The 25,859-nt window shown below is 38.1% G+C and overlaps 1 protein-coding gene across 2 annotated transcripts in view; it reads left to right on the forward strand.

The window, feature by feature from the left end:
* The window catches only part of PCSK5 (proprotein convertase subtilisin/kexin type 5), a 303,186-nt gene that overhangs the window by 134,297 nt on the left and 143,030 nt on the right, over positions 1–25,859 (forward strand). For both annotated transcript variants that reach the window (XM_014951658.1, XM_014951659.1), the window contains exons 9-10: positions 2,809–2,909; positions 14,726–14,829. In XM_014951658.1, coding sequence (XP_014807144.1) covers positions 2,809–2,909; positions 14,726–14,829 — 205 coding nt within the window. The remainder of the gene's footprint in view (positions 1–2,808; positions 2,910–14,725; positions 14,830–25,859) is intronic.

Consider the following 25,859-nt stretch of genomic DNA (forward strand, 5'->3'; position numbering starts at 1 on the left):
TTTATTGTGATTAATGATGTTGCCCTCATGTGTTTCAGGAATTTGGGGCACCATTTTTCTTCTTGAAACTTGCTCACCTGTTGCTGGTCCCGTACTCTTTTTTTCTCAGGGTAGACATGACACTTCTCTGACAGTGAATCCATAGGGCTGAAAAACATGCCTCAGATGTTGGACGTAATTTACACCTAAACATCTCAGCACCTGTCAGTAGCTTTCCTTTGAAATAACTCATATGGGATTTCCACTTAGGAAGCTTTCCCTACACATTTTCTGCTGAAATATTTGCTGAGTGAAAGACAGAAGTAAAGGTCTGCAGTTCAAACTGCTGCCACAATGTCTGCTTAGAATATGAGGGACAACGTTGCCAAATAAAGAGGTTTCGTGGTTTATTGTGCTTGGTATTTGTAGCTACGGGACAATAAAAACTCTCTGGAAACCTGTTCTTCCAGAGGATGAGAAATACAGATAGCGCAATGCAGTGTGCTTATTCACTGTATTGAGAGAGGCTGTCTGTTAGGGGAAAGCTGCTCTGAGGGCACTTGTCCCTGCCTGAGCTCCTGTAGGCTTCGCTACCCTTTGGTGCTTTGAAGAAAGCACCTGCTGCACCACTTTTTTGCAGGGGGCAAGGTACCCAACTACAGCAGAGACTAGCATGTATCAGTCTCTTTTTCTGCCCTGTCTTTTTCCTGGGCCCTTATCCACTCCTCACCACAGCACTGATCCTTGTTTTTTCCAAATGGAATACCTGAGTCTTGTATGTCCCTATTTGGGTGCATGTCACCCTGTAGTCCTTGGACATGTTAATTCCACCTGCAAAATCACTACTTGCATTTGCACATATAGGCAATGTAGTGTGAGGGTTGCTCCTGCTACAGTTTCTTCTCTTAATATTGTCAGGGCATTTATGGAATGTACATGCATAAAGGTTTTTCCTGCACTTAATTTTCATTGTCTAAATTCATACACATTCAATAGGACAGAAGGAAAGAGATAAAGAAATTGTATGAACATTTTATTTATGGGATACAGCTTCTAGCTGATGGTATGTAAAAGAAATTATTTAACAAAGTGTGCATTTACAAACAATATTACAAAACATATACGAACAAAAAAAGGTTCTTTCTAGACTTCATTATTCAAGAAATCTGGCCTTTGGTAAGCTCACTAATTTAAGGATATGACATTATAAATGCTTTGATCTGTCTTTTTCAACTTCTAGAAGCTTCCATATTGATTCACTTGCTCACTTCTTGATTTCAACAATCATTTCCTAGGTGCAGTTAACTCCTTCTCTATTTGAAGTCTTTTGTGTTAGCTTGCATATGCTTACATGCCATGAGAACTTTCAGCAGCCTTATACCAATTTTATAATACGTATATGACCGAATATAGCTAATGCAAACATGTGAAACATCCTACATGAAATTGCTTGAATTCTACCCTGATGGGATGTGGCTGGTTTTTTTGGATCATATTTTGCCTATCTTCCAGTTGCAAAGCTTGACAGGCATTTTCACATGTGATTTTTTTTGGTGGTTTTTTGGTCCTCTGATCCTTTCCTCCCATCGATTTTGTAAATGCATATCCATTTTGTAAATGAACAATCATACTAGTGAATTAGAGGAAATGGAGACACAATAATTCTGTATACCTAGGTAAGAATCTGTGCAAGCAACTTCTCTGCCCCTCAGGCAGATACTTTAGGTCTCACAGTGACTGAATCTCGGGGATCAGCTGAAATGCTGAGAATTAAGATTTGGTGCACAGGTCATTCACTCTGCCACCTCCATGGAGGTTTCCATGCTGTGGACTGTCATCTGCTGGTAACTGTTCTCAAGTCTGTGTGGGTTTTGCTTGAGCTTCTGTTAGGCAGCAGTGACATCTTGTCTCTACAGCCTTGCTTTTGCTAGGAGCCACATCTTCAGGAAGATAAGCGTAGATTTGGATCACTTCAGATTAACATTTCCTGAAAGAAGCAGAATTTAGAGTAAAAACATTTTTGTGTGTGATTTACTGTCTTGCAGAAAGGATCTGCCTAAGATCCATCATGAAACTGGAACATCCTAACACTAAGTGGAAGGCTGTGCCTCTAGTTGGTATTGCACATTAGAATTTATACATCCACTTAGATTACATATAAAAATACGTGGCAGCATGTAATTAAGCAATACATAACAATTTAAAGCTGCAAATAACTAATTGGCTGGTGATGTCTGGGCCAAATTTGTGATTACATCAGGATTTTCCAATGAATTATTGCTTAATTTCATGTGAATTATTGCATAAGGCATGAAGGAAGGATTAAACACGGTACTTGGTATGAGCACAACTGTATTCTATTCTGTCACATACTTCCAGTGTGACATCAGGCAACCTAATTAACCCTTCTATACCTCTTCTATAATCTCTAAAATGGGTGTAGCCAGTCTGTATGTAGGGAGCACTGTTAGATTTAGTTCTTTCCTGTTTGTAAAGCACTTTGAGATTCTTGGATTGAAAGTGCTCTATAAATACAAATGGAAGGGCAGAGTTCTAACTCTGCAGTTTTAAAGCCCTCTGCATGTTTTTCTGATTCACAAGCCTTTTGCTAATAATGCCATGTTTTCAGTGCAATACAGAGAATAATTCTCCAAGTTCACAAGTGACTTCAAGCTCAGAACATCCATTTATTCAGACACCTTTTATTTTCTTTTCCTTGCAATGAAAAAAGGAAATACCCTCCACGTACATGCGACTCATTTGAGCAAATGAAACCTGTTCTGATTTCTGAAGCTGTGTTCTAAATTTCGCACATTCAATTTCTTCCAGATCACCACAGACCTGAGGCAGCGTTGCACAGACAGCCATACTGGAACCTCAGCCTCTGCACCTATGGCTGCAGGCATCATTGCACTGGCACTGGAAGCAAAGTAAGATCTGAGTTATACTCTGAAATAAAAAGTTAAGCATACAGAAACATCTTTTTCACTCATCCAGCACATTTATCCAGAGATCTCAAAGTGCCTTGGAAACTTTGTTGTAGCAATTCACAGTACCCTTCCAAGGTCAGGAAAGATCTGTGAGCTTATCTCACATGCAGGAAAGCTGACACCGTGGAAATGACAGCGGAGTACTCCGTGCTGCAGTAACTTGAAATGGTGTTGAGCACAGGTAGTTTCCACTAAATCGTGTATGGCATCCTCACAATGTCTTGGAGTACCCTCACAGTGCTGCCCAGATCTGCTGTACTCTGCAGGCTGCTGTGAGTCGCCTCTTGCATTCGTCAGGGTCCTCTAAGCCGTGTCCATTCTTGAATGTTAAAGCAAGTTTTGGGATAGTGTTGGGATACCATGAACAAAAATTAAGATAGTATGAAAAATAAAAATTCTCAACTTCTGCATGCTGACACAAGTCTGTTTTTTCTACGGGTTAAGTTCCTTATAGATAGTGTAGCTCCATAGTCCTTTAACTATAACTCAGAAAAGTTTCCATTTTACAAGCATTTTCTCAACTGCAGGATTTTATTTTTTATGTATAATGTCTATCTGTAGTGGGCTTTATAGAGCAGCAAAAATACTGGAGATTTACCAGGTAAATCTGTATTTCAAAAACTTTTGCACTGTTTTGGATAATATTTGGAGGTCTAAGGTAGAATTCTCCACACCAAATCCTGTTGAAATTGTTTCTAAGTGCTAGGAGTATTGTATTAAATTCTGAGGGAACCCAGTTTTCTTTAGGAGAAGTCATTTCCTTTAAAGGAAGTAAAAAATTTGCACACAATTGTCATTTCAAATTGTATGTAATTCATAGCAGCAGAATTATGTTTCCATCTTTAATGTTGCTTTTTTGAAGAAACTGTGGGCCAATATTCAACACAGAATACGTTTTAGCTGTTGAGTTGTAGTCATGAGAATAAGAGTTAGTAACTGAGGAGCTGTTAAGTAGTGCAGCACTTGTGTCATTATAATTAGGTTTCCTAAATGCAGTCATTAGAAACAAAGGTATCTTGAAAAGTTATTATAGTGCTATTGTTTTAAAAACCTATGTTTTTAGTCTCTCTTTTCAATCTTAGTTTAAAAAATCCTTAAGTTCATTCTAAACAATCTGCACATGCAGATAAAATTATATGTGCCAAAATATCATTCTGCCTAAAGTTTTTCAAAGTATTTCTTAATTAATTGAGGTTGCTTGTAATTTATTGTTTGTATTTTATATGATATTTTGTGTGTGTTTTCTGAGGAGTCATTGTTGTGATTGGAAGTTTCAAAGAGTTATAGCACACAATACCTACAACCAAGTTGTTCCTGGTTGTGACATCTTAAAACACACTGAGAAGCTTACACTTTACACAACCTTCTTTCTCTGGGAACTTTGGTGACTATACCAATGGGAAATCCAGGTTAGTGCCTATGGACTAGTTTGGGGTTTTTTCCAAATTAATAGCTGCTATGATAGGAGCAAAGACAAGGCCATATCAAAGCTTCACATGCGGTGATGGAGATTAAACGTGCCAGTGACTAAAGATCCTAGTCACATTTTTGTATTTGTAGTACTCTGTTGCATGATGTTAGCAAGTGATTCAAGAGTGACAGTGTATTGATTTTGCCTCCTTTCAGATTCCATTCAGTTTCAGTATATGGAGGGTACTTACTTATTTCCAAATCTTAGCCCATGTATTTGAATAGATCCAAAGGAATCGTATTAATAATATAATGAATGTGGCCTTATTCATTTGTATTCTTTTCACTAGCTTTTCTCTCCTATGTGTACTTATAATGAATTTTCTGAACACAGGCATAAAAGGAAAAGAGACCAAAAAAAAAGAAAAAAAAAAGAATAAAAAAAGAAAAAAAAAAAGGAAAAAAAACCCAGGAAACCATGATAAACATTTCCAGGTTTTCTATGCTGTTTTCAGCATAAGTTAATCCATTCTTATGGCTGGAGAAGCCTTCGGTCTTGTGAAGTTACAGATTATGAAGTAAGGCCTTTAATATTAGAAGGAGATCATATCATAATATATTCTATTTTATTGTCTGGGATTTGTTTGCATGAAATGTATTCAGATTATTTTAAGCAGTTTCTGAATGGTAATTCTTATTTATTTGTATGATTTGAAAGTTCAGGTTGTATTTTTCACCTGTGATACTGCCAATTTAGGAGATCCTAAATAAATACTAGGATTAAAGTATGCAAAAAGAAGTTTTGAAGACATCTTAAGTATTTTCTACAATACTTTTAAAATATAAGGCATGTAAAGAACATATGATAATGTGGCTTAGCATAAGGGTTTACTGGAATGAGTTGCATTCAAAAAGGGTTTGAATTTACATAGATTCTTCCTTAAATTCCATATTAGTGCCTGAGCTAGTAACAGTAGTGTTTATATGAGATGTTTTAAAAAGACTAGTTGGAAAGGGGTTTTGCAAGGTTAATTATGCTCCTCATATGGCAAGCTACTTAAAAATCGGAGCACTTAGTCCTGAATGCTTCATGAATATGTCTGTAATAATGTGTAGTTTCATTCCACTTTGTGCTGGAAAACACAACAAATTATGTTGTGGGAGGGTTTTGAGCCTATGAGGTTGGTTATCCCCAGTAGCCAAGTTCTGTTCCTGGGAGACATCAAGAGGTGAACAGAGCACTTGTCTGGCTTGGATATGAGTTAGGACAGCCAAGACGTTGCTTCAACTCACACGCAAAGGCACATTAAACCAATGGAAAATGAGCAAGGCAGATTTCCACTCCAACCTGCCAGTTTCTTTCTTTGATAAGCCCCATATGGAAGAATGCAGAAATGTACATATGCAACAACTGTCACACAAAAAAAGATGTCTCTTAATCTTCATATTCTGTGGTTTCCTTATGGTATTCAAGTAGTTCATTGTTTTGTCTGGTGATTCCTAGTGTATCTAGTGTCCTGTTCAGGCTCTATAAATAAATGCTTGCTTGTGTATTGCACTTAGTCAGTACATAAAGTTGAATTTTGCTAACTGTAAGCCAGCAATTATAGATACAAAGTATAATCGATTTAGTCATCAGAGGCAGCAATGTTCTTGCTAAAAATAAACTGCTTGCATTGCATAATACCATCCACTTTTGATGTTAGAAATACCCTTTCTCATTGATGAAAGGTTTTAATTTGGGATTTGGGTAAATTGGAGTGAGGAGGGACAGTATCTTCACATTTGTTAAAGTGGGCATTGGACCATGTTCCTTTGGAGAATGCCAATTTAAAAAAAAAAAAATCTTACATTGCTGACAGAAGAATGCATTATACATCCCCAAGTGAATGGCATGCTCCAGTATGTATAAGTCAATGCATGTTTTCCAACCCATGGTATACAAACTGCATTTACATGAGTAAGAAGTAACACTTAAAATGGAAATATTGATCCGCTCTATTTCCACTCTGTGGTGTACTCAGTGGTATAGCTTTGGAGAGAGTCTGTTTTCTTCCATTGTTCTCTTCACATGAGCTATATGCTTCATTTGTCTTTGATTATATGAACCCAAGGCCAAAACAAGGTAGTGCTGGGAAGAGATAAAGAATTTCAGTGAATTCTGATACCAATCATCCATTCAGAAAAGTAACAATATACCGCATTCTTCTAAAAGGCAGTGCAAACAAGTGTAATCACTGAGATGAAAGGAAAATGGAGTTCACTTGCAAAGGGTCAAGAGTGTCAGAGGAAGATACTTTGGATTTCTGAAAGCTGATCAGATACTTGCAATACTTCCCATATTGACTGATTTTCTTACAGAAGGGAGAAAAGTACTATACGGCTAGCAAGGGGCAGTTTTGGATACAGGAAACGTATTTCTGTTACATCAAAGTTAGGAGAGGTTTGCTTGTTCATAAATACAGTCAGGGGCTAAAGCTGGTGGGACAGTTGAGGCAAACTGTGGTAGTGCTCTCATATCACCTCTATGTGGTCTTCTAGTGTAAGAGAAAGAGAGGTTATCATTTACGTCCATCAGCTTTAGCTAAGCCTTTGCTCCACTGATTTACTGCCTATTATAAAAGAGAATGCTAGAGTGTGTGAGTTAGAAGTCTTTTTTGTGAATCTTTGCATTTTTGGAGTAGTTTTAAAATAATGCGCTTGATGGTGAAGTATTTGAAAAAAGTAAACATAAATAAAGGCTTAATTTAGAACCTGTGTTTCTCTTGAGCTTTAACCACCTGCACCACTCAGGCAATTTCGGTTATTATATTGATATTGACTTGGAAGTACTTTTCTGAATTCAGGATGCTCAGTGTTTCCCGTTTCAAGGTCCTGTTTTCAGTTACATATAACTGTGCCAAAGAATAATCATTCAGTCTGAGATTTTCCATGTAACTTGCTTTAAAAAGGTTTTAAGAAAATTCCATCCAGGCATTTCTAAAACTGAGTCTAGGTTAAAAAAATGTTTCACTGTGATAATTTTTAACTTTTTCATTGAGTTTTACTGTGTCTGCACTTTGAAGCAACAGCTAGAAACAGAACAAGTGGATAACTGTTGCTCTGGTGCCAGGGCAATGCCTTTTACTTTTATAAGCTTTTCAAAAATCTCAGTTGGCATGTGCTCAGTTGAGAGTTTTAAGAGTTTGGCAGCTCTGTCTCCTGTAGTTTCTTGATTCTCCAGTCTCAGTTTTTAGACACTTCTTAGCATTGATGTCTGAAGTTTCTCTTAGGGGTGCTGCTGGGTGTTCACTTGAGAGCAGGGAGCTCATCTGCTTTTCCCTGTCTGTATTCTTCCAGGGAGAGGAAAACAAGGCAGGTGAAAGAAGGTTTTCTGAATTGCAGTCTCCCTGCAGTCTTTTTTTTGAGATTCCTTGCACCACACTGTCATAGCTCAACTATATTTAAAGTGATCAGTATCACTGGACTTAGCAGATAGGTCAAATCAATAGCCTGGGTACCATGCTAGTCATAACTGCCTGCATTAACCTAAGATCTAAGACGTAAGAATCTACGAACCTAAGTCACAGTTGGTTCTAAAACTGGCAACTGAACTAAGGTTTTTGTTGCTGTTGCTTCATGGTGTTGTCCCTCAGCAGACTGTGCCTACTGTCTTTTAGGTGGTCCCATTTCATTCCTCCTCTGGAGAAAGCGCAATGAGGGATGTGATTCAGGTATCTCTCGAGGGTTTTCAACTTAGACAGTCATCATTATCAACCTGCAGCTGGGCAATTGATTGTTTTCTTTTTAGCATTTAAGTTTTTCTGTCTCTGGGAAAAGCACAACAGTCTTTGGAATCTGCCAGCACTATGTGCACTGCAGATAAGACACAGGTACACCAGAACATCATTGCTAGTGGATATATGACTGCTTATCCTGCTGTTCATCTACAGGAATTTATCTGCTGCGTCATATCACAACTTGTCTGTATTTTATCCTTAAAAACAATATAAAGATAATACAAAAGATGTTTGTAGGCAATGCAAATGCCTTCAAGCACTGACTCATGAAAAGACTAGGATGCATTGAAGAAACTATGGAGATGATGCAAAAAACATAAACTAAGAGACATAAAGTAGAGCCAGACAAACAGATAAAGATGATGTTGTACAGGCAAATGCTTTTACTTTGAAAAGATGTTCAAAAAGCTATTGCTTTGCATGGAAAAATCTGATATTGTAGAATTTGTGGGTTTGATGTGTTTAAGATTAATATGTTTAAAATAATGAGTGATGTATTGAAGTTACTTAATGACTGTCGAAATGGACGGATCCAATGTGTCTCCACAGTGAAACTTGACAAATACCAGGACACTTCAGACTGTAATTAGTTTAAATTATGTGTTCCTAATGAGTATTAATCAGGAATTTGTTTTCAGATGTGTATCAATGCTCTGTGTCCTGTACCTAAATTAAGCGATTAATGGAAAAAGTGGAGGAATAAGACAATTTGTGTAAAAGGCTACTAACAGCAATTTTTGATCCTTCGATATTTTCCCAAAATTTCATTAATTGCACATCTCATTAGACAGAGGTCTGTTGCATATGCTGTTAACACTACTAATAACTGACCTTTGACTTACAGTATTTTCAGTTGCCATTAAGTTTTTTAAGGGATTGTCATCTTCAGCCAGTCATGGTTTAAGTTCAATACAAATCAGAAATTAGCAGGAGAAATGGCAAATTTCTGACAATCAGTCTGGAACCCAGAAAAGAAGTGTGAGCAAAGAAGGAACTGAGAGCTAACTCTGAAGTAACCAAATGGTTTTGTTTGATATATTTGTTGAATTAACAATGGTTTGCCAGGTCAGAACAAGAAAAGACTACTAGAGCAGAAACTTCAGTTACATTTGCAGGGAAAGAGCTATGTGCTGATCAGCAAGCACATGATATTCTTTACTTTTCTGCAGGAACTTAACAGGGTTATTTGCAGAATATATGAAAATTAGAACCTCTAAGGGTGTCTGACACATCAAAAACATGTTTTGTATGTCCATGTGCATGCATGACTGGATTGTTAAACACTGGGTCCATTTTTATATCTTCTTATTTTCAGGAAGGGTATGGTTATGGTGTAGACTATTCAGACACCTAAGCACAGAATAAACCCAACAATTAGAGGCTGTCTTTGTGTCTCATCCCTCTTAAAGTTCTGTGCTGCAACAGGCATCTTCACACTCACTATGCAACCTGGGAAAGAAGAATGTCTCCCATTAACATAGCTAATATTCTTGTCCATGGGGCTCTATATTGGAGTCATTAGGACAGGTAGTAGCGTTGTGGATCTCATGGGACAATTTGGCTGATTTGTAATTGATGAGAATGTGTGAATAAACCAGGCAACTATTTCTTATGTTTTGTTTATAAATTTATCATAAAGCCCTTAAGGGTGGCATTATGCAGAAGTTAGCGAGGAAAATGATCTCCTACTGCTCTGCAAAACACCTAGGGTACAGAGACTTCTTTTCATGGCAATAATTATCCACGTCTGTTCTCCCACAGCCAAGATTTCAAAAGAAGGCTATTTGATACTTCCAAATTGAATGGTGATCCTCTTCTTAATCCACCCTGTGACATTGTGTTTTTCCATGATTCTCTGGAGAAAAGTTTATTGTATTCTTCCAACATTTCTCATCAGACTCTGCTGTTCTGGCAAGAAATATTTTTTCAGATATCCCACCTTTGTCATGGTCAAAGTGCTGGTTATGAAGATAATGTAGCAATCATTATTCCTATTGCTAACCATATCATTTTGCTAAAAAACCCCAAATAAACAAAACAAACCCAAACTTTCACCCTATTTTTTATTGCACATTTTTGCTAATTTTGCACCAAGTATTTATTCTGAACAATTGTTTTTGGTACAGTATCATTATGCAAAAGGATAGAGCCTGAATTATTTGCTATTTCCAGGGTTAACCCAATTGTCACTAGGGAGACTACTTGTGGAATGAAGAAATCAGATTTGGCCAAAAATGATGATTTACTATTTCTAAGCAGCCTGCTTAAATATACTGTTAAGTCTCAAATGAATATTACTGTAATGTAATTTAATATATCTGTCCTATTTCATTTTTTCTCATTTACCTTGTTTCATAAACTTTTTGAGAAGACTTAAAGAAGAGGGCTGTACCTTAGAGTATAACGATTGGTTAAGGACACGACATTCATTACTTTTTGGCTGCTATACAAGCACTTTTGTATGTAATTGTTCTCACTTCTGCTTATTCTGGTTTGATTTTGAGTATTGTCTGGTATGTGTAATCCCAAGACAATTTCAGATGAGACATTGAAAAAAAAATTCTGGAAGGAAATTGCCTATTTTTTGAAATCAATCCATTACCAAGCAGTTAGTACTGCTCTTGTTAATGCATTTGTTCATTTCAAGATGTTTAGCCATTAATTCTTCTGAGATTAATCCAGTGGTAAATCAATTAACATCAGTGACATCTTGTCTGGATCTGGGGCCCACATGGCCAGCAAACAACTGTTTACTCACTTAGGATCCAACTTTGACATGTTTTACAAATATTTGACCAATTCTGTGATTTTTCCAGATGCTTTAAAACTGGCTGCTAGACTATCTTGTTTAAAAAAACAGAAAAAAAATCCCTATTCTTTCTCCAAATGAACTGCTATTCTGACATCATTCCAATTTCTTTCATTTTTCTTTTTTTATTTCTTTTTTCTTTTTTGTTTAATTTTCTGCAAAAAAAATATAGGCAAATAGTTGCAAACCTATTTTATTTCAAAGGACATGTCTCCTGTAGAGCAAAAATTTCAATCTGGCAGTAGCCCAATTCTTAATATAGTGAAGGTCCTAAATAGGGTACAGACATTGATTTGATATTGTTATGCTGTTCGATCTCTTAAATATAAATATGCCCAAACTGCCATTCCTTGATAACAAAACATAAAAATCTTATGAACTAACCAGTAAGCAAGTAGATTTGGAGGTTGCGTAAGAGACAGACTGATTTAACTATATGCTATGTCATGTGTGTCCTGGAAGTCAGACCTTTGATCAAGGTTTTCTGCCCCAGAAATTCTTACATTATTTTTTATGATTAGTTAGGGATAGTAGATACACCAGCGAATGGCTCACAATTTTGGGGTTTAGAAGTAAACCATGATTCTGAGACATAATCTTATTTGTTGAATGAGCAACTAAGTCCAATACTGACAGGTTAGTATTATCAAGTGAAGAAAGCTCTATCTTCAGATCCTTCATGTAGGCATAGTTAGAACCACCGTCATTCCTCTTTAAATAAACAGTTGAGTGTGCCCTACCTTGAATCTCTCCTCTAGAAGCCGAGAGGAGTATTTTAGTGCTGTATTTTTCACCAGTAGCATGGACAGTTTGCTTTATAGAATAACAGATTGTTTAGATTCCAGATCATAAAGAATGAAGCTCTTGGGATTCCTGGAGGTCTTCCTGAAGGCTTGAAACATGTTTTTCTAAGACTTCACACAGACTCCCAGTGAAATTCCTGAGCTGGTATAAAATCATATTGATTTTTTTTTTTAAGCATGTTACGTGACTGTCCAAGCATACCCTATCTTACAAGCCTTTAATGTGCCTTACATTCCATGACAACTTTTTTCTTTTTTTTTTTCCAGTCATTTTTACCAGCTCAGCTGTATAAACAATTACTGTCATTCTAGTCCAACTGTCTAGTGTGAGAAATTCCACTTTACAAAAAGAAATGTATCTATGGTATATTAATGCTTTAATAAATTCTCAGGGACAGCTCTCCCTAAAATAACAGACTAATTTAAGTACGGGAATACCCTTATATCTTGTAGACAAAAACAAAGAGAAATGGAATGGCCATGAATTGATAGAGCTTGTAAGAAATCACAAAAAATTCTGGCTACAATTAATAGGAGGTTCACTTAAAAATCATCTTCCTTCTTCAGATTATTCCGTTTCCTATTTCAACAACAAGCATAGACAGGCCTTTCTGTGTTGACTCTAGGATACATGGTGCTTCCTGTGGTGTCCCAGCTGTAGGTAAGAAGGTGCTAAGCTACATCAGCATATCCGTGGTCCGTGCACACCCACTGGGAAATGTTCTGCAATGGAGCAGATACACTCAGAATTAAAATCACATTACTGCAAAGGAAACAGAAAAATATGTCTAGTTAAATGATTTGGTCACTGTCTTTGCATTATTCCTTACAATCTTCTTACATTAAAGGAGTCTGATGTTTTGAGGAAACTCCTGTTTTCAAGCATATGCATTAAAAGTCTATTGGAAAGTAAAATGTGTAAAAATCAGTTATATGTGAGTGAATGTCCAAGTTCGTCTCTTATGTATGGAATTACAGACCATGGTTCTGAAATTCATTTTAATTTTCAGTAATGCCAGCAACACAAGTGAGCTTCCATTGGTTAATACCCTTGAATATATGTCTACATGCCAAAGAGGATATGTTAGGAGCAGGTTTTTCTATAAAGAAGTTGACTGCAGGTTTGTAATAACTTCTGCATCCCTACTGCCTTCTCCTAAAGCTGCAGCTTGTGGAAGCTGAAATTTGTGACCTGAAAACCCAAATCAATGCATTTCGTCTGAAAAAGAAAGTGCTTATTTTTTAATAGGTTACACATGTATTCACTGATTGCTTCCTAATAGCTTGATTTCAGCTCACAGGATAAGCAGGATTCTACTTCTGTATTTAAGCGCCATAACGCACTGATACTCAGGTGTTTCCAAAAAGATATTCTTGTGGCAAAACAAGTTCTGGAAGATGTGAAAAAATGTGTGCAGGGTGCAAATTCACACAGCATTCATTTGCGTGTATCAAACAGGAGATGAGATTTTTCTGTATCTTCCATTGTCAGGGAGACTTACAGAAGAACAAGATTTTTCTGTGTTTGTTATTACCTTGTGTCTGCTTCCCAAAGAAATTTCTAGTAACTTGGCTGTGTCAGTTTAAGAGTGTAGAATCACTGCATGTGATGTCAGTGTCCCACTCACTCAGAAAGTCACCCACTTTGGACTGATCACACATGGACTGACCTTCCACACACTCTTATGATGGAGTTTCTACCTGCAAGTGGAAGCAGAGCCCAAGTATCATGCCTTGAAGAATAAATGTACAGAATAAGTCACTTGTCTACCAGCCCAAGTGACTTCTTGGTCTTCAAGACACAAGAGTGTGTGTTAAGGAACTGAACTAAGGTTTCCCAGAGTTTCAATGACTGCCTAGTCTGGACAGTGTAGACAGCCAATGCTGGGTCTGATAAACTTCATTCTTATGAATTCTTATGTCTTCATCATTACAACCGAGTGGAGCTGAGTTGTGCCAGTGTGTGCAATACAGGCAGATGATACTGTGAGAATGATACTGAGTGACTGGTGTTCTGCACTGCAATACTTTTTTCCTCTTCATTATTTAGTGACTCAGTTTATCATTCTCACTACTAAAGTGCATTTTTAAATGTAATACTATATTTCTTCTTAGAGATCATAGAAAAACTGAGGAACTGGAAGAAGAAAAAATAGCCCAATGATGGCCATGCACCTTTAGATTGTCTTCTAAGAAAATAAATTGTCCTTGGGCTGGATCGAAGAGAAACAAGAAAATTGTAATCCTTGAAGATTTGCTCTAGTCCTAAAAGATAAATGGGTATTAATGTCATAGTGAGGATGCAAATGGCATCTTCTTTCACCTTACCAGTGGACAGGTTATTAGGAATACCTTAAAGGAATACACATGTGTGCAATCAGGCACTTGCTCTGTAACTATTCAGATTCAATGCTGGCTGCTTGGTCTTCTTGAAGATACACATAGACCTTCAGTGAATTCCAAGACCAAGGGTAATAGACAAATTAATAACAACAAAGGCACCTGAAATAACTTTAGTAGTAGCAGAAAGTCTAAAGCAATTGCCATCTTGAACATGCAGTTAGTGAGATTTAGTAGAGTTTTTCAGCAAGCCAACATTTTGCTTTCTTTTCCTTTGCGCTGGTCAAGGTGGATAACGTACAGTCATGGTGGTTGAACGAATTGCCTCTGTCAAATGTAATCCTTCATCTTCCCTTAATTTTTAAATAATAGAATGTTATCATATATCATGATAGTCTGCTTAATGCAACCCCCTCCTCCCCCCAGCTTGCATAAATAATTTCCTGAAATAATTCTGTAAAATTAGGACAGTTCTTTTGAATGGAGCAAAGGAAAGCCAAGAAGAAAAACGAGGGTTGTTTTGGTTTGGATACTTTTTAGCTTACATGACCTTGTATCCCTGCATTCTGGTAAAATATGTCTGATCTGTGACTTTGTCTTTCCCCTTTTTCATAGTCCATTTCTGACCTGGAGAGACATACAGCATATTATTGTCAGGACTTCACGTGCAGGACATCTGAATGCTAACGACTGGAAAACCAATGCGGCTGGTTATAAGGGTGAGAGCTTCCTTTGTTCTTTGCCATCAGAGGCAACATCTTTTTTGATATTTTTGAGGAAGAAATAATCTCAAGTAGTTTGTTTGACTTTGTGTTGTGCATAGTTTTGAGACCTTTCAGGCTCAAACCAAAGGACTTACGTTATTTAAGGAAAACCTCTTAGAATGACTAGAAGCAAAAAATGGCAGCTACAAAGTGCATTGGCTAGGTCTCTAGTGCCTTTCAACCCTATTTCACACATTGCTTGCAGAAAACTAAGTAAATTGGTGGTTTTTTAATTTTTCCTGATATAGCTAATATTCTGATAAAATAGTCTAGAGTTGAAGATATGGCAATTTCTGTGTTCGGACCATGTTCACATTCAGAATTTTTGACAATTTTAAAATGACAAAACAGTATTTTCAAATTTTTATTTTATATGATTCACCCTACATTATTTATATTTAAGATTTCTGTGAGATTTAGGATAAAATCAAATCTTGAGCTATCCAGACTTTTAATGGGTCAGAAATCATACTCCTCAGTCAGCTGTGTTGTAGGTATTGTACTATTTGGTCAGCTTTAATGTAGGTTTCTAACGTTTTGTACAGTGTTGTCATTTTGTGTTAAAGCTGCATCTTTTTAACTTTTTTTCTCTTTTGTGATGCAAGCAGAGTTAAACATTTGTGCCATTAGATAAGATATATATTTTTAGTATGGGTTAAAACTGGACCTTGAATCCATACAATGTTATATTTCAACACGGATTGGCTTCTGATTCCCATTCACTAAATTCTTACTGCTTTCAGTTTGGATTGCATTAAAAAAAAAACAAAACCAAACACCCAGAATGGCTTATTTCTGGTTCTCTTTTCATGAGAATTCCACCCAAGACTGCAATATTTCTTTTAAGATGAGATTTGAACTGTTTTGTGCTAGGATCTCCTAAGAGAAGAATATAATATACAAGAACCATCAAACCTTTACCCTGTTTTCACTTTAAAACTGAAGCCTAGCTTTAATCTATTTCAGATCAAGGCACTGCTACCATATAGTATCTTTAATATATTGTTGTGACCTATGACATTTCTGCTGCAGTGGAATAGAAACAAAAAAAACCCCACCAAACTTTCATTTTTGGATCCAAACCAGGCTCTTATTACAGAGGACAGATTTAGAAATGGGTATTTGACTCTAACCCCCTCATCACAGGAAGGTACTGACATTCAAGAGCCTGGTTTTGTCCCATTTACAGGCGCATGCCCACACACATAACACATACAAAGTGAGAAATAGATACTTCTTTAATTGCAATAACTGTATAGTATTTGCTATTGTGAAACATTTCCTAGGATTAAAAAAAAAATAAATTGGTAGGGGACTGTGACTGTATTATCATTTTGTTGGAACTATCTGAAGTTCAAACAACACTTTTCAAGTAGCATAAAGTAGAGCATTTTTTTTTCTGTAACTCACTTCCAAAATTCTATATTTTTATGTTTTTTCACTTGTTGCCCAAGCGAGGCAAACACCCTGTGAGGCATTCCACAGCAGCTGTCACTCATGATCAAAGGAGAGGTCGCACTAACACACCAGCAGTAGCCACATTGGCAGCAGCACTTGCATTGTTGCACCACTGGAGCCTGTTTATTCTAAAGCCTTGGAGTAACACATTTTTCTATGCGTTGTAGCAGATAAACAGCAAGGAAAAGGGCTGAAAAAAGGTTTCTCTTCCACTTGAGCAAATTTGCTAACATAGATAAGCTTGACTGGAGGACTGGGATTCAGGAAATACAACTTGAGCTGGCAGAGCTCTGCTGTAGACTCCATGGTGGAATTGAAAAAGAGGAAGACAAACTAAGTGCTTCGACCTCTGTGGAGCTCAGGAATCAACCTTAACCCAAATAAAAGCACTAGTTTTAACTAAATTATTTTGGCAACTTAGGCTGAGCAAATGGTTCCAATAAAAATGCAGCTCTCTTTAAACCTCTGTTGGTTTTGGAAGAAGGAGAAGCAAAAGATTTAGATTAAATCACAACATCCAAACCTGAATTCAAAAGGAGTTTTGCACACCGCTGCTGGCAAGACTGAAACATTATTTTTTTTTACTATTGCACGTGGCAATATTTAGTATAATATTACACTATTATTCTTCACTGTTGCCAAGAGTAACAATTAAAGTATGGTTTTTCATAGATGAAGTACTCTGATCAGACTGAGTTCCTTAAGGAATTGTATCACAATTTTGTTGATGGCAAGACCCATATTTCTTCCACAGCATGTTCTTAACAAGGGAAAGGATGGAAGATTTATATTTTTTTTTAAAATTAACTAAAGCAAAGACAGTCACAAGAAACAATCTGCTTTTCTTCCATGCATACTGGGGAAGAAAGAAGGAAATGAGGAGAGAGAGACAGGCTTGCTTCTTTAGAAATGAGAACTGAAAGGGTGAAAACAACAAAAACTTGGAAGAACCTCTCACTCAACAAAGGGTCAGCAAGAGCTGGTAGTTGAAAGTGGGTCAGCATGCTTTTTCAGGGGGCTGTTTTGCTGGGCTGCATGGCAACCCTGATCCTCACTATAGTCCCTGGCAGTGTTTTGCCATTGCAGAACACGCAGAAGGAGCTCACAGATGTCATTGCTGGTTGCAAGACCTCCTTTTTTTTCCTGTCTTACATTCATAGAAAGAAAGATTAATTCATGAAGAACACTTGAGCCAGCTAGTGATTTGCTAAAGTAGTGCTCATTATTTGTTTAATTTTCTGGCAAGTAAACAGCATTCGTTAAATGCATGTCAATAGAATTAACACAGACATTGGCAAAAAAAATTTCTTGGTAATTTTTTAATTTATGTTTTGTTTTCAGCCAGCATGTATCTTTCCTCAGGAAATTATTACCTGGTAGTCTCAAAAAAAAACTCGTTTGGGGATATTCTCTGGTTAGTCATTTTAACATATAATTTGTCACTGGTTAAAGAGATATGCTCAATTTTGCTTCAAAATCATAGGTTTTTTCCTAATTAAAGCATCAAATTAATGGATTATATGGAAAAATACTAGAGAACATCTGTTTTTTGTGAGATATCAAAACTGTTGATCTGTTTTTGCTATGGCACATTGGTATGCAAAGGCTCTTTGTCCTGTCAGTTGTTTGGTCAACAACAGCACATGCAACTGCATTTATAAAAAGGGAATGCTGCATTAATGCTGACTTGTCTCTAGGTTGAAAGATACAGAATGAAACACTGCAGTTTTAAGAACAATGATCAAATCATCTGAACAATTCTTTATCTGTAAGTGAAGCTCCAAATGCTGTCAAATACTGCCTCTGGGGAAGCAGACCATTCATGATGAAGGAATTCTCTTAATTTGCAGAGAGATTTTTAGAGAGCATCCTTCACTCTTTCTGGCTCTAAAGGGTAGACAGTAACATTTCAGTACAGTGAAATGAGAAGTAACTGAAAGACAAAAGGAAATCAAAACTCTAGCCACCTTTTTTCATTTTCAGGCCATTCCTAGTCCCAGTGAGGTATTCTTCCTACAGAAACTGAGTTGTCTCATTTGCCGGGGAGTAACAGACTACCAGAGTTATGTCCCATCCCTTAAAGTTAGCCAAAGTATCTGCTGCTTCCAGTAGAAAGTGACCACTGCAGAGAATTGATAACAATGTAATTTAATATACAATTTAATATAAATGCTTAATAAAATATGCAATTTAATATAATTGCTTAATTACACTATTTAATAAAAACAGTGATTATTCTTTTTGTGAACAGAGCATTACCAGTCTGGGAGTGAGAAAGAGAAAAGACTCCTAGGTAGGAGACCTAGATTAGCGAGATTTAAATTCCTGTAGGTTGACCATTAACCAGACACAAATTTAGAGACCAGTAGGAAAATATTCACAACAGTGCCTACATTTCAGAAATGACAGATAAACTATTCATTAACAGCCTGCTGCATATTTTCAATAACTTTGAAATAATATTTTATAATCATTGTTAGAAGCTGGCATAGGACTTTGGAAAAAGAGCAAACATTGGTTAACAGTTATATCAACCAATTGAAGCTTTTCATCAATCAAAAGACCTTCCAATCTTGCAGATTCTAGTTGATATATTCACACACCATTAGCAGCCAATATCAACTCTGACCCATGCCTAATGCCCATACAAATGGTGCATACAGCAAATGAAACACGGGGTTTGAATTTGGCTGTTACAATATCACAGTTTTGGGTAGTTGGCAATCTGACACAGAACACATGCATTGGTCTTTGTAGAAGTAAGGAAGACCATACCCTATGCAAGCTAGACTAATGATTTTTTTGTGCATGAAAGATGAAGCTGATATTTTCCAGTAGACAACTTAGAATGCTGTTGGTAAGTTTCTTGACAAATTACTGATGAACATGGGCAAATGCAAGCTATTTCACACATGACTTGTTTCTCTCACTCTCCAAGGGCTACATTGGCTTGAGGCAATGTTTCCTTACAAGGATTACCCCTAGCGCCATGTTCTCTGGCCACCTGTGGTTTTCAGCAAGCCCATGGCTTCATTGCCAAGCTGTGACACAGAGCCATTTCTACAGCTCTGCACCACCCAGGGAATCTCCTTAAGTCAGATTTTGTGTCCAGATGCATTAGTCCCTGAAAAAGGCTCCAGCTCAGTAGTGCCATTCTCTACTGCGTAATAACATCAGAAGAAGAACCTGACATCTGGAATCCTATTTACCATATATTAAGCTACACAATTTTAAAGTTGTAGAAATTACATTTGTCAAGAAACAAGCATATAACATACCATTTTCAAATGTAAAGCACACAAACAAGAACATTACTAAGTAAGGTTTTTCATGTAGGCAGCAATGAAGTTGCAATGAGAAGTCCAAGGGCAATCAAAAGAGACTTCAGGGCCTTCGGATGACTGGCTAAGGGTTCAGGAGCACATTAACCCTGGTGGAATATGCAAGGGGAACATTTTCCTATTATAGAATTAATTTGGTTATCATTGCTGATGAATATGTGCTAGGGCACAATGTCCATCCCATCTAGGCGTGAGTATATATACCGTATTCAGCACTGCAAATGTATATGTAACAAACAGACAGTCCCAAGCACAAGCTAGGAAAAATGAGGCTACACTAACTTAAGAGTGAAAAGAATTATGACAGCTAATGAGAATTTCATAGAAACATATTAATGACTATTATATATGAAGATCTCATGCATCTTATGTCTGAACCTTTAACAACTGGTTAAGGAATCGGGAACACAAGTAGTGTTCTTGTTTATCCAGGAAGGTCGGACACTTGTCAACACGGAAATCTTAAAGTCCATTCCCATGTACTAAAAGAGGAGCCGAGCAGGGAAGCAGACCAGCCTGGCTGAACAGAGAACTTTGACTGGAACTCAGAGGAAAAAAAAAAAAAAAGTGTGTGACCTTCATAAGAAGGGGCAGGCAATTCAGGAGGACTACAAGGATGTCATGAGGTTATCCATGGAGACAATGAGAAGGGCCAAAGCCCAACTAGAACTTAATTTGTCTACTGCAGTAAAAGACAATAAAAATGTTTCTATAAAAGCATTAGCAACAAAGGGAGAGCAATGGAGAATCTCCATCCTCTATTGGATGGAGTGGGAAACATAATGAAAAAGGATGAGGAAAAGGCTGAGGTATTTAATGCCTTCTTTGCTTCAGTCTTTTATGGTAAGAACAGTTGTTCTCAAGGTAGCCCCTCTGAGCTGGAAGACAGGGAGTCTATAGGGCCACAGGGGATCCACCAAAGAGTACTGGGGAAACTGGCAGAAGTGCTCACCGGGCCACTTTCCATCATTTATCATCAGTCCTGGCTAACTGGGGAAGTCCCAGTTGACTGGAGGCTAGAAAATGTGATGTCCATCTACAAGAAGGACCAAAACCAGATCTGGGGAACTACAGGCCTGTCAGTCTGACCTCGGTGCTGGGGAAGGTTATGGATCAGATCGTCTTGGGTGTCGTCATGTGGCATATGCAACACAACCAGGTGATCAAGCCCAGTCAGCATGAGTTTATGAGAGGCAGGTCCTGGTTGACTAACCTTATGTCCTACTATGACAAGGTGACCTGCTTAGGGGACGAGGGAAAGGGAAAGGCTGTGGATGTTGTTTACCTGGACTTTAGTAAAACCTTTGACACCATTTGCCACAGCATTCTCCTTCAGAAACTGGCTGCTTACAGCTTGGACGAGCATACTGTTCACTGAGTAAAAGGTGGTGAGATGTATGGGCCCATAGAGTTGCAGTGAATGGAGTTAAATCCAGTTTTCGGCCAGCTACAAGTGCTTGTGTGACTGAGCCCAGGGTTCAGGAGTGGGGCCAGTTCTGTTTAACACCTTTATCAATGATCTGTATAAGGGGATCAACTGCACCCTCAGTAAGTTTGCAGATGACACCAAATTGGCTGAGTGTTGACTTGCTTGAGGGTAGAAAGGCTCTACAGAGGGATCTGGACAGGCTGGGTCGGTGGTCTGTGGTCAATTGTATGAAGTTCAACAAGACCAAGTGCCGGGTCCTGCACTTGGGTCGCAACAACTCCATGCAGCACTTCGGGCTTGGGGAAGAGTGGCTGTAGAGCTGCCTGGCAAAAAAGGACCTGGGGGTGTTGGTCAACAGCCAGCTAAATATGAGCTAGCAGTGTGCCCAGGTGGCCAAGAAGGCCAGCAGCATCCTGGCTTGTATCAGAAATAGTGTCACAAGAAGGACTAGGGAAGTGATTGTCCCCTGTATTCAGCAGTGGTGGGGCCACCTCTTGAGTACTGTGTTCAGTTTTGGACCCCTCACTACAAGAAAGACATTGAGGGGAGCATGTCAAAGATGCACAACGAAGCTGGTGACAGGTCTAGAGAACAAGTCTTATGAGGAGTGGCTGAGACAACTGTTGTTATTTAGACTGAAGAAAGGAGGCTGAGGGGAGACCTTATTGCTCTCTACAACTGTCAGAAAGGAGGTTTTAGCCAGATGGGGGTCAACTTCTTTTCCCAGGTAACAAACGATAATATGAGAGGAAACAATATAAAGTTGCACCAGGGGAGATTTAGACTGGATATTAGGAAAAAATTATTCACCAAAATGGCTGTCAAGCATTGGAACAGGCTGCCCAGAGAAGTGATTGAGTGACCATCCCTGGAGGTATTTAAAAGCCACCTAGATGTGGCCCTTAGGGACACAGTTTAGTGGTGGATTTGGCAGTGCTAGGTTTATGGTTGAACTTGATGATATTAAAGGCCTCTTCCAACCTGAATAATTCCATGATTCTAAGTGGGCAGCTGACAGCAAGAGTTCTGGAAAAGCAAATGTATTTTTGGAAAAGACAAGCTAGCCATGTGTATATGACCAAGTCTCCAACAGATTGGTGGATATAAAGTCTGAGAGAGATGCTGGCACTCACTCACATAGATAGGCATTAGTTTTATACTAGATGAACTGGTTGGATTACTCCAAACACTTTTTCCCTTGTAGCCTGTACTTTGAAGTTGTTTGAAGTCAGAGCAGCATTTAGTTTAACACCAGGAAAGAAGAGAAGCAAACCAGTTATAATTAATAGCTAGTCTAACAGTGAGTGGAAGTGCCTCCTCCAGCAGTGACAGAACATGTATGATAGGAAAAAGTCTATGTACCCAGGAATCTCAAACCACATTTAGATATCATACGAATCACATAGTCAATACCATAACCTTTATTATCACTACATATAGAAAACATTGCGTAGTTAGAAAAAATATTGGAGGTGGGATTTGGAAATCTAAACTAGTTGAGGAAAAGTGGAGTAAAAACATGCGTTTTTTAGGAACGAATTTAAAGTGATTGTCTTTTTATTGTATGGTCACTGCAGCCGTTCTAGATGGCTCTGTTTCCTTCCCACATGCAACAATTCAGCTCACAGCCATAAATAAAGTTTTCTTAAATGTAATATTAAAATTGCATTAGGAATTTTTCAGTTGTATATGTTGAGCCAAATTGCCAGGTATCTTAACTCTGCTAGCCTTGAGTGAGACTTAAAAATCTCCTTGGGATTTGGGGAAGGTAACTGGAAAATATATTGAATTCTGCAGCCTAGATCATGGCTATTGGATTTATGTTTTTTCCTCTAGCACAAATTGAAATCCAAACAATGTTGCTTCCAATTGAAAGACATTTAAGATCTGTATAGTTCCAGAGACGAAGATGCACAAAGGAGGAGAGGGGTTGTGTCAGAGAAGCCAGGGAGGTGGCGTTACTTCTCCTAGCCTCACACTCTTCATTATCAAAGCTTCTCATTACTCATCAGCTCTGCAGCACCCACTTTTCTGCTGGCTCTGAAAAGCAACGTATGGAGCTGTGAGTGTAAAACAGAGTCTAAGCAGACACTTCAGGACGGTGCTGGGATATATAAAGAAAAGTAGACTGACATTTTGTGTTTCAGTTGGTTGATTTTCTAGGGTCATATATTGGGAGTCAAACTTACATGTGTTATAATATGTAAATTAAATGGCTCCAAAGCAGGAGTAACAGCAGGCAAAACACAAAATTAGGCTTTAAATTTCTATTATAATAGCACTCAGAACTGTCACACCAAACCATGATCTGCATAGCAGACAAAGAATTTAAAAAGATAGTGTCTCTGGTCACAACTGACAGACTTGATGTCCATCTGTCCTAGATATAAAACCCTGGGCAATTACTATGCTCTGCAGCTCCTAGTATTCCAAACATTGCCAAGTGGACTGACAGCACTAACAGGATGCACACCATGGGAATGATAACCTTTGACATTATTTTTTTTTAAGAAGCCCAGCTCAGACCTTCAGCAAAACTTTGCAAAGGACTGGGGAGCAGGGGGAAAGGGGAGGGATAGAGTCTTCCCCTTAGGGACTCCTCATAACTTAAGAGTCTGCCACTCCGTGTGAAATGTAGATTTCCATTTTGCAGTAATAAGAAACAGGATCATTAAAAAGTGAATGATAAAATGATGCAATTCTCCAAAGCAGAATGCTTTAATTGTAGACAATGAAGACTGCATTTTAAAAGAAGAGTCTTTAAAAGTTATATGCATTTGGATCACCTTTTTATATACTCACTATTGAAGCAGTACGCTTGTGAGAATGTTCTAGACAAACATCTAGCCATACCTGTACACATCCATGGCAATAGTGAACATTCTCTGCATGGGGTAGTTCTGTCTTTTTCAAAAGGCAAGCACCCACCTTTGAGAACACCAAAGCTCTTCATTGCTGTTGCATGGCTATAGTGCATTTCAGTAATTACAGAACTGGCCATTGTTTTATTATCAGTGTGTCCGCTTTAGTGGAACGAGGATTCAGGCCACTTAGGAAGCAGATGACACCATCTACTATGCAGTATTCTAAGCACTTAGAGCATCCTGTCAGGATGCAGAACATCTAGTAATAATAATAGGGAAAAGTAAGGGCCTACATAGGACACTTCAGATCAGTTTGATGCCTGAAGTTGTTTATAACTGTACCACTTTTTCCCTTAAGAAAAATAAGCTACTGGAGGCTTGCTTTTAAGTCAGGGGATGTAGGAATTCACCCACAAGGTCTATTACCAGCATTACTGGTCAGCTATCTGCAAAGACTTGGCTTATTGTTTAACTTTTTACTTCAGGTTACTGATCATGATCTACTACTGAGCTCTTTGGAAGTAGTGTGAGTCAACTTAATTAATAATTTCTTTGCTTTGGGGTGAGGTTGGTATGGTTTTAATTCTAAAATGCACTATCATTATTGTTAGATAATTTGCAAAACACTTTGTTATGACTTTCTGCATAGTTGTGTATATCCCTCATCTACCGAAACATGCTGCAGCCCTATGCTCACTCAGGAATTAGTCTAAGTGTAAACATCCCTCTGGAGCACTGACATTCAGAACAGACACAGCCTTGGTGCAAGACAGAACAAGAAGGATGTTCTGCATCATGTGTCTGATACACCTGACAGCACAGAAATGCTATATTTGAGTCTCCTGCTAACGATCTGTCAGCATTTCCACTTAACAGTGCCTTTGACTCATCTGTCATCATCTGTTCTGAGATGAAGCCTAGCATAGCGCTCTCACCAAAGGTGTTTTTATTGTTTGATAGGGTGAAATGACATTTGGCTGCTTTTGAGTCATTGGGGAATTCTGATAGTACCTCTGAGGGTAAATTTGCTCCTAATAGAGGAAATGAGTACATTTCTTAAAAGGTGTTCCTTGGTGTAGTCACAAAATGGCTTTTTTTGTTTAAAAAAGCCTTGCGAGTGGCCATGTTTTTCAATGGATCTTTGCTTTTTGGAAAAAGAAATCCAGTACAAAAAGACTATCACTAGTTAAAAAGATATAACTTCTATTACTGTATATGATTCTTAGCCAACTTTATTTTGGCAAACTTTTTTCTCCTTTCTAAATGTACATAATCCTCGGATTTATTCCATTCACATAAGCTGGCTCGTTTCAAGCAATATAAATGAATGTCTTCAGTAGAGGCTATATGATTTACAGCCAAATGCTGCTGCAGAGAAGCAGCAGCTTGTCTGTCTTAGCAATCACCAGGCAGCAGAAATCAGGTTTTCTGTTTCTATCACAACTCTGCTCCTTCAGAGGCAGAGAAGTAAACCAGGCTTCCTGGTCACTCTGCTGAGGCTTTCAGCAAGACTCACTGGTATTTTACTCTGGGGAGAATGTCCTCATACGCAGGGAACAGTAGATACCATATGTTCTGAGGACTGCAGTAACCTGGTTTACTCATACCTAAACAAACTCTGAGATGTAAATTTGGAGCTGACATAGGTCTTGCTGCAGGCACGGGAGAACTTGGCATGGCTGTGCTGGGTGCACATGGGTGCTCACTGCTGACCAGGGACATGGGGTGGCTGAATCCCAAAGCCTTCTGCCTGGAGGCTGCTAACACTCATGAGAAGGGGAGGTATTTGGGTGGTACTTGCTGACAATACTAGTAGAGCGTGACTGATCAGACTTTACCAGAGTTAGGTTGATGGTTGGACTAGATGATCTTAAAGGTCCCTTTCCAACCTAG

The sequence above is a fragment of the Calidris pugnax genome, unplaced genomic scaffold, assembly GCF_001431845.1.
Source record: "Calidris pugnax isolate Ruff unplaced genomic scaffold, ASM143184v1 scaffold207, whole genome shotgun sequence".
Lineage (NCBI taxonomy): Eukaryota > Metazoa > Chordata > Aves > Charadriiformes > Scolopacidae > Calidris > Calidris pugnax.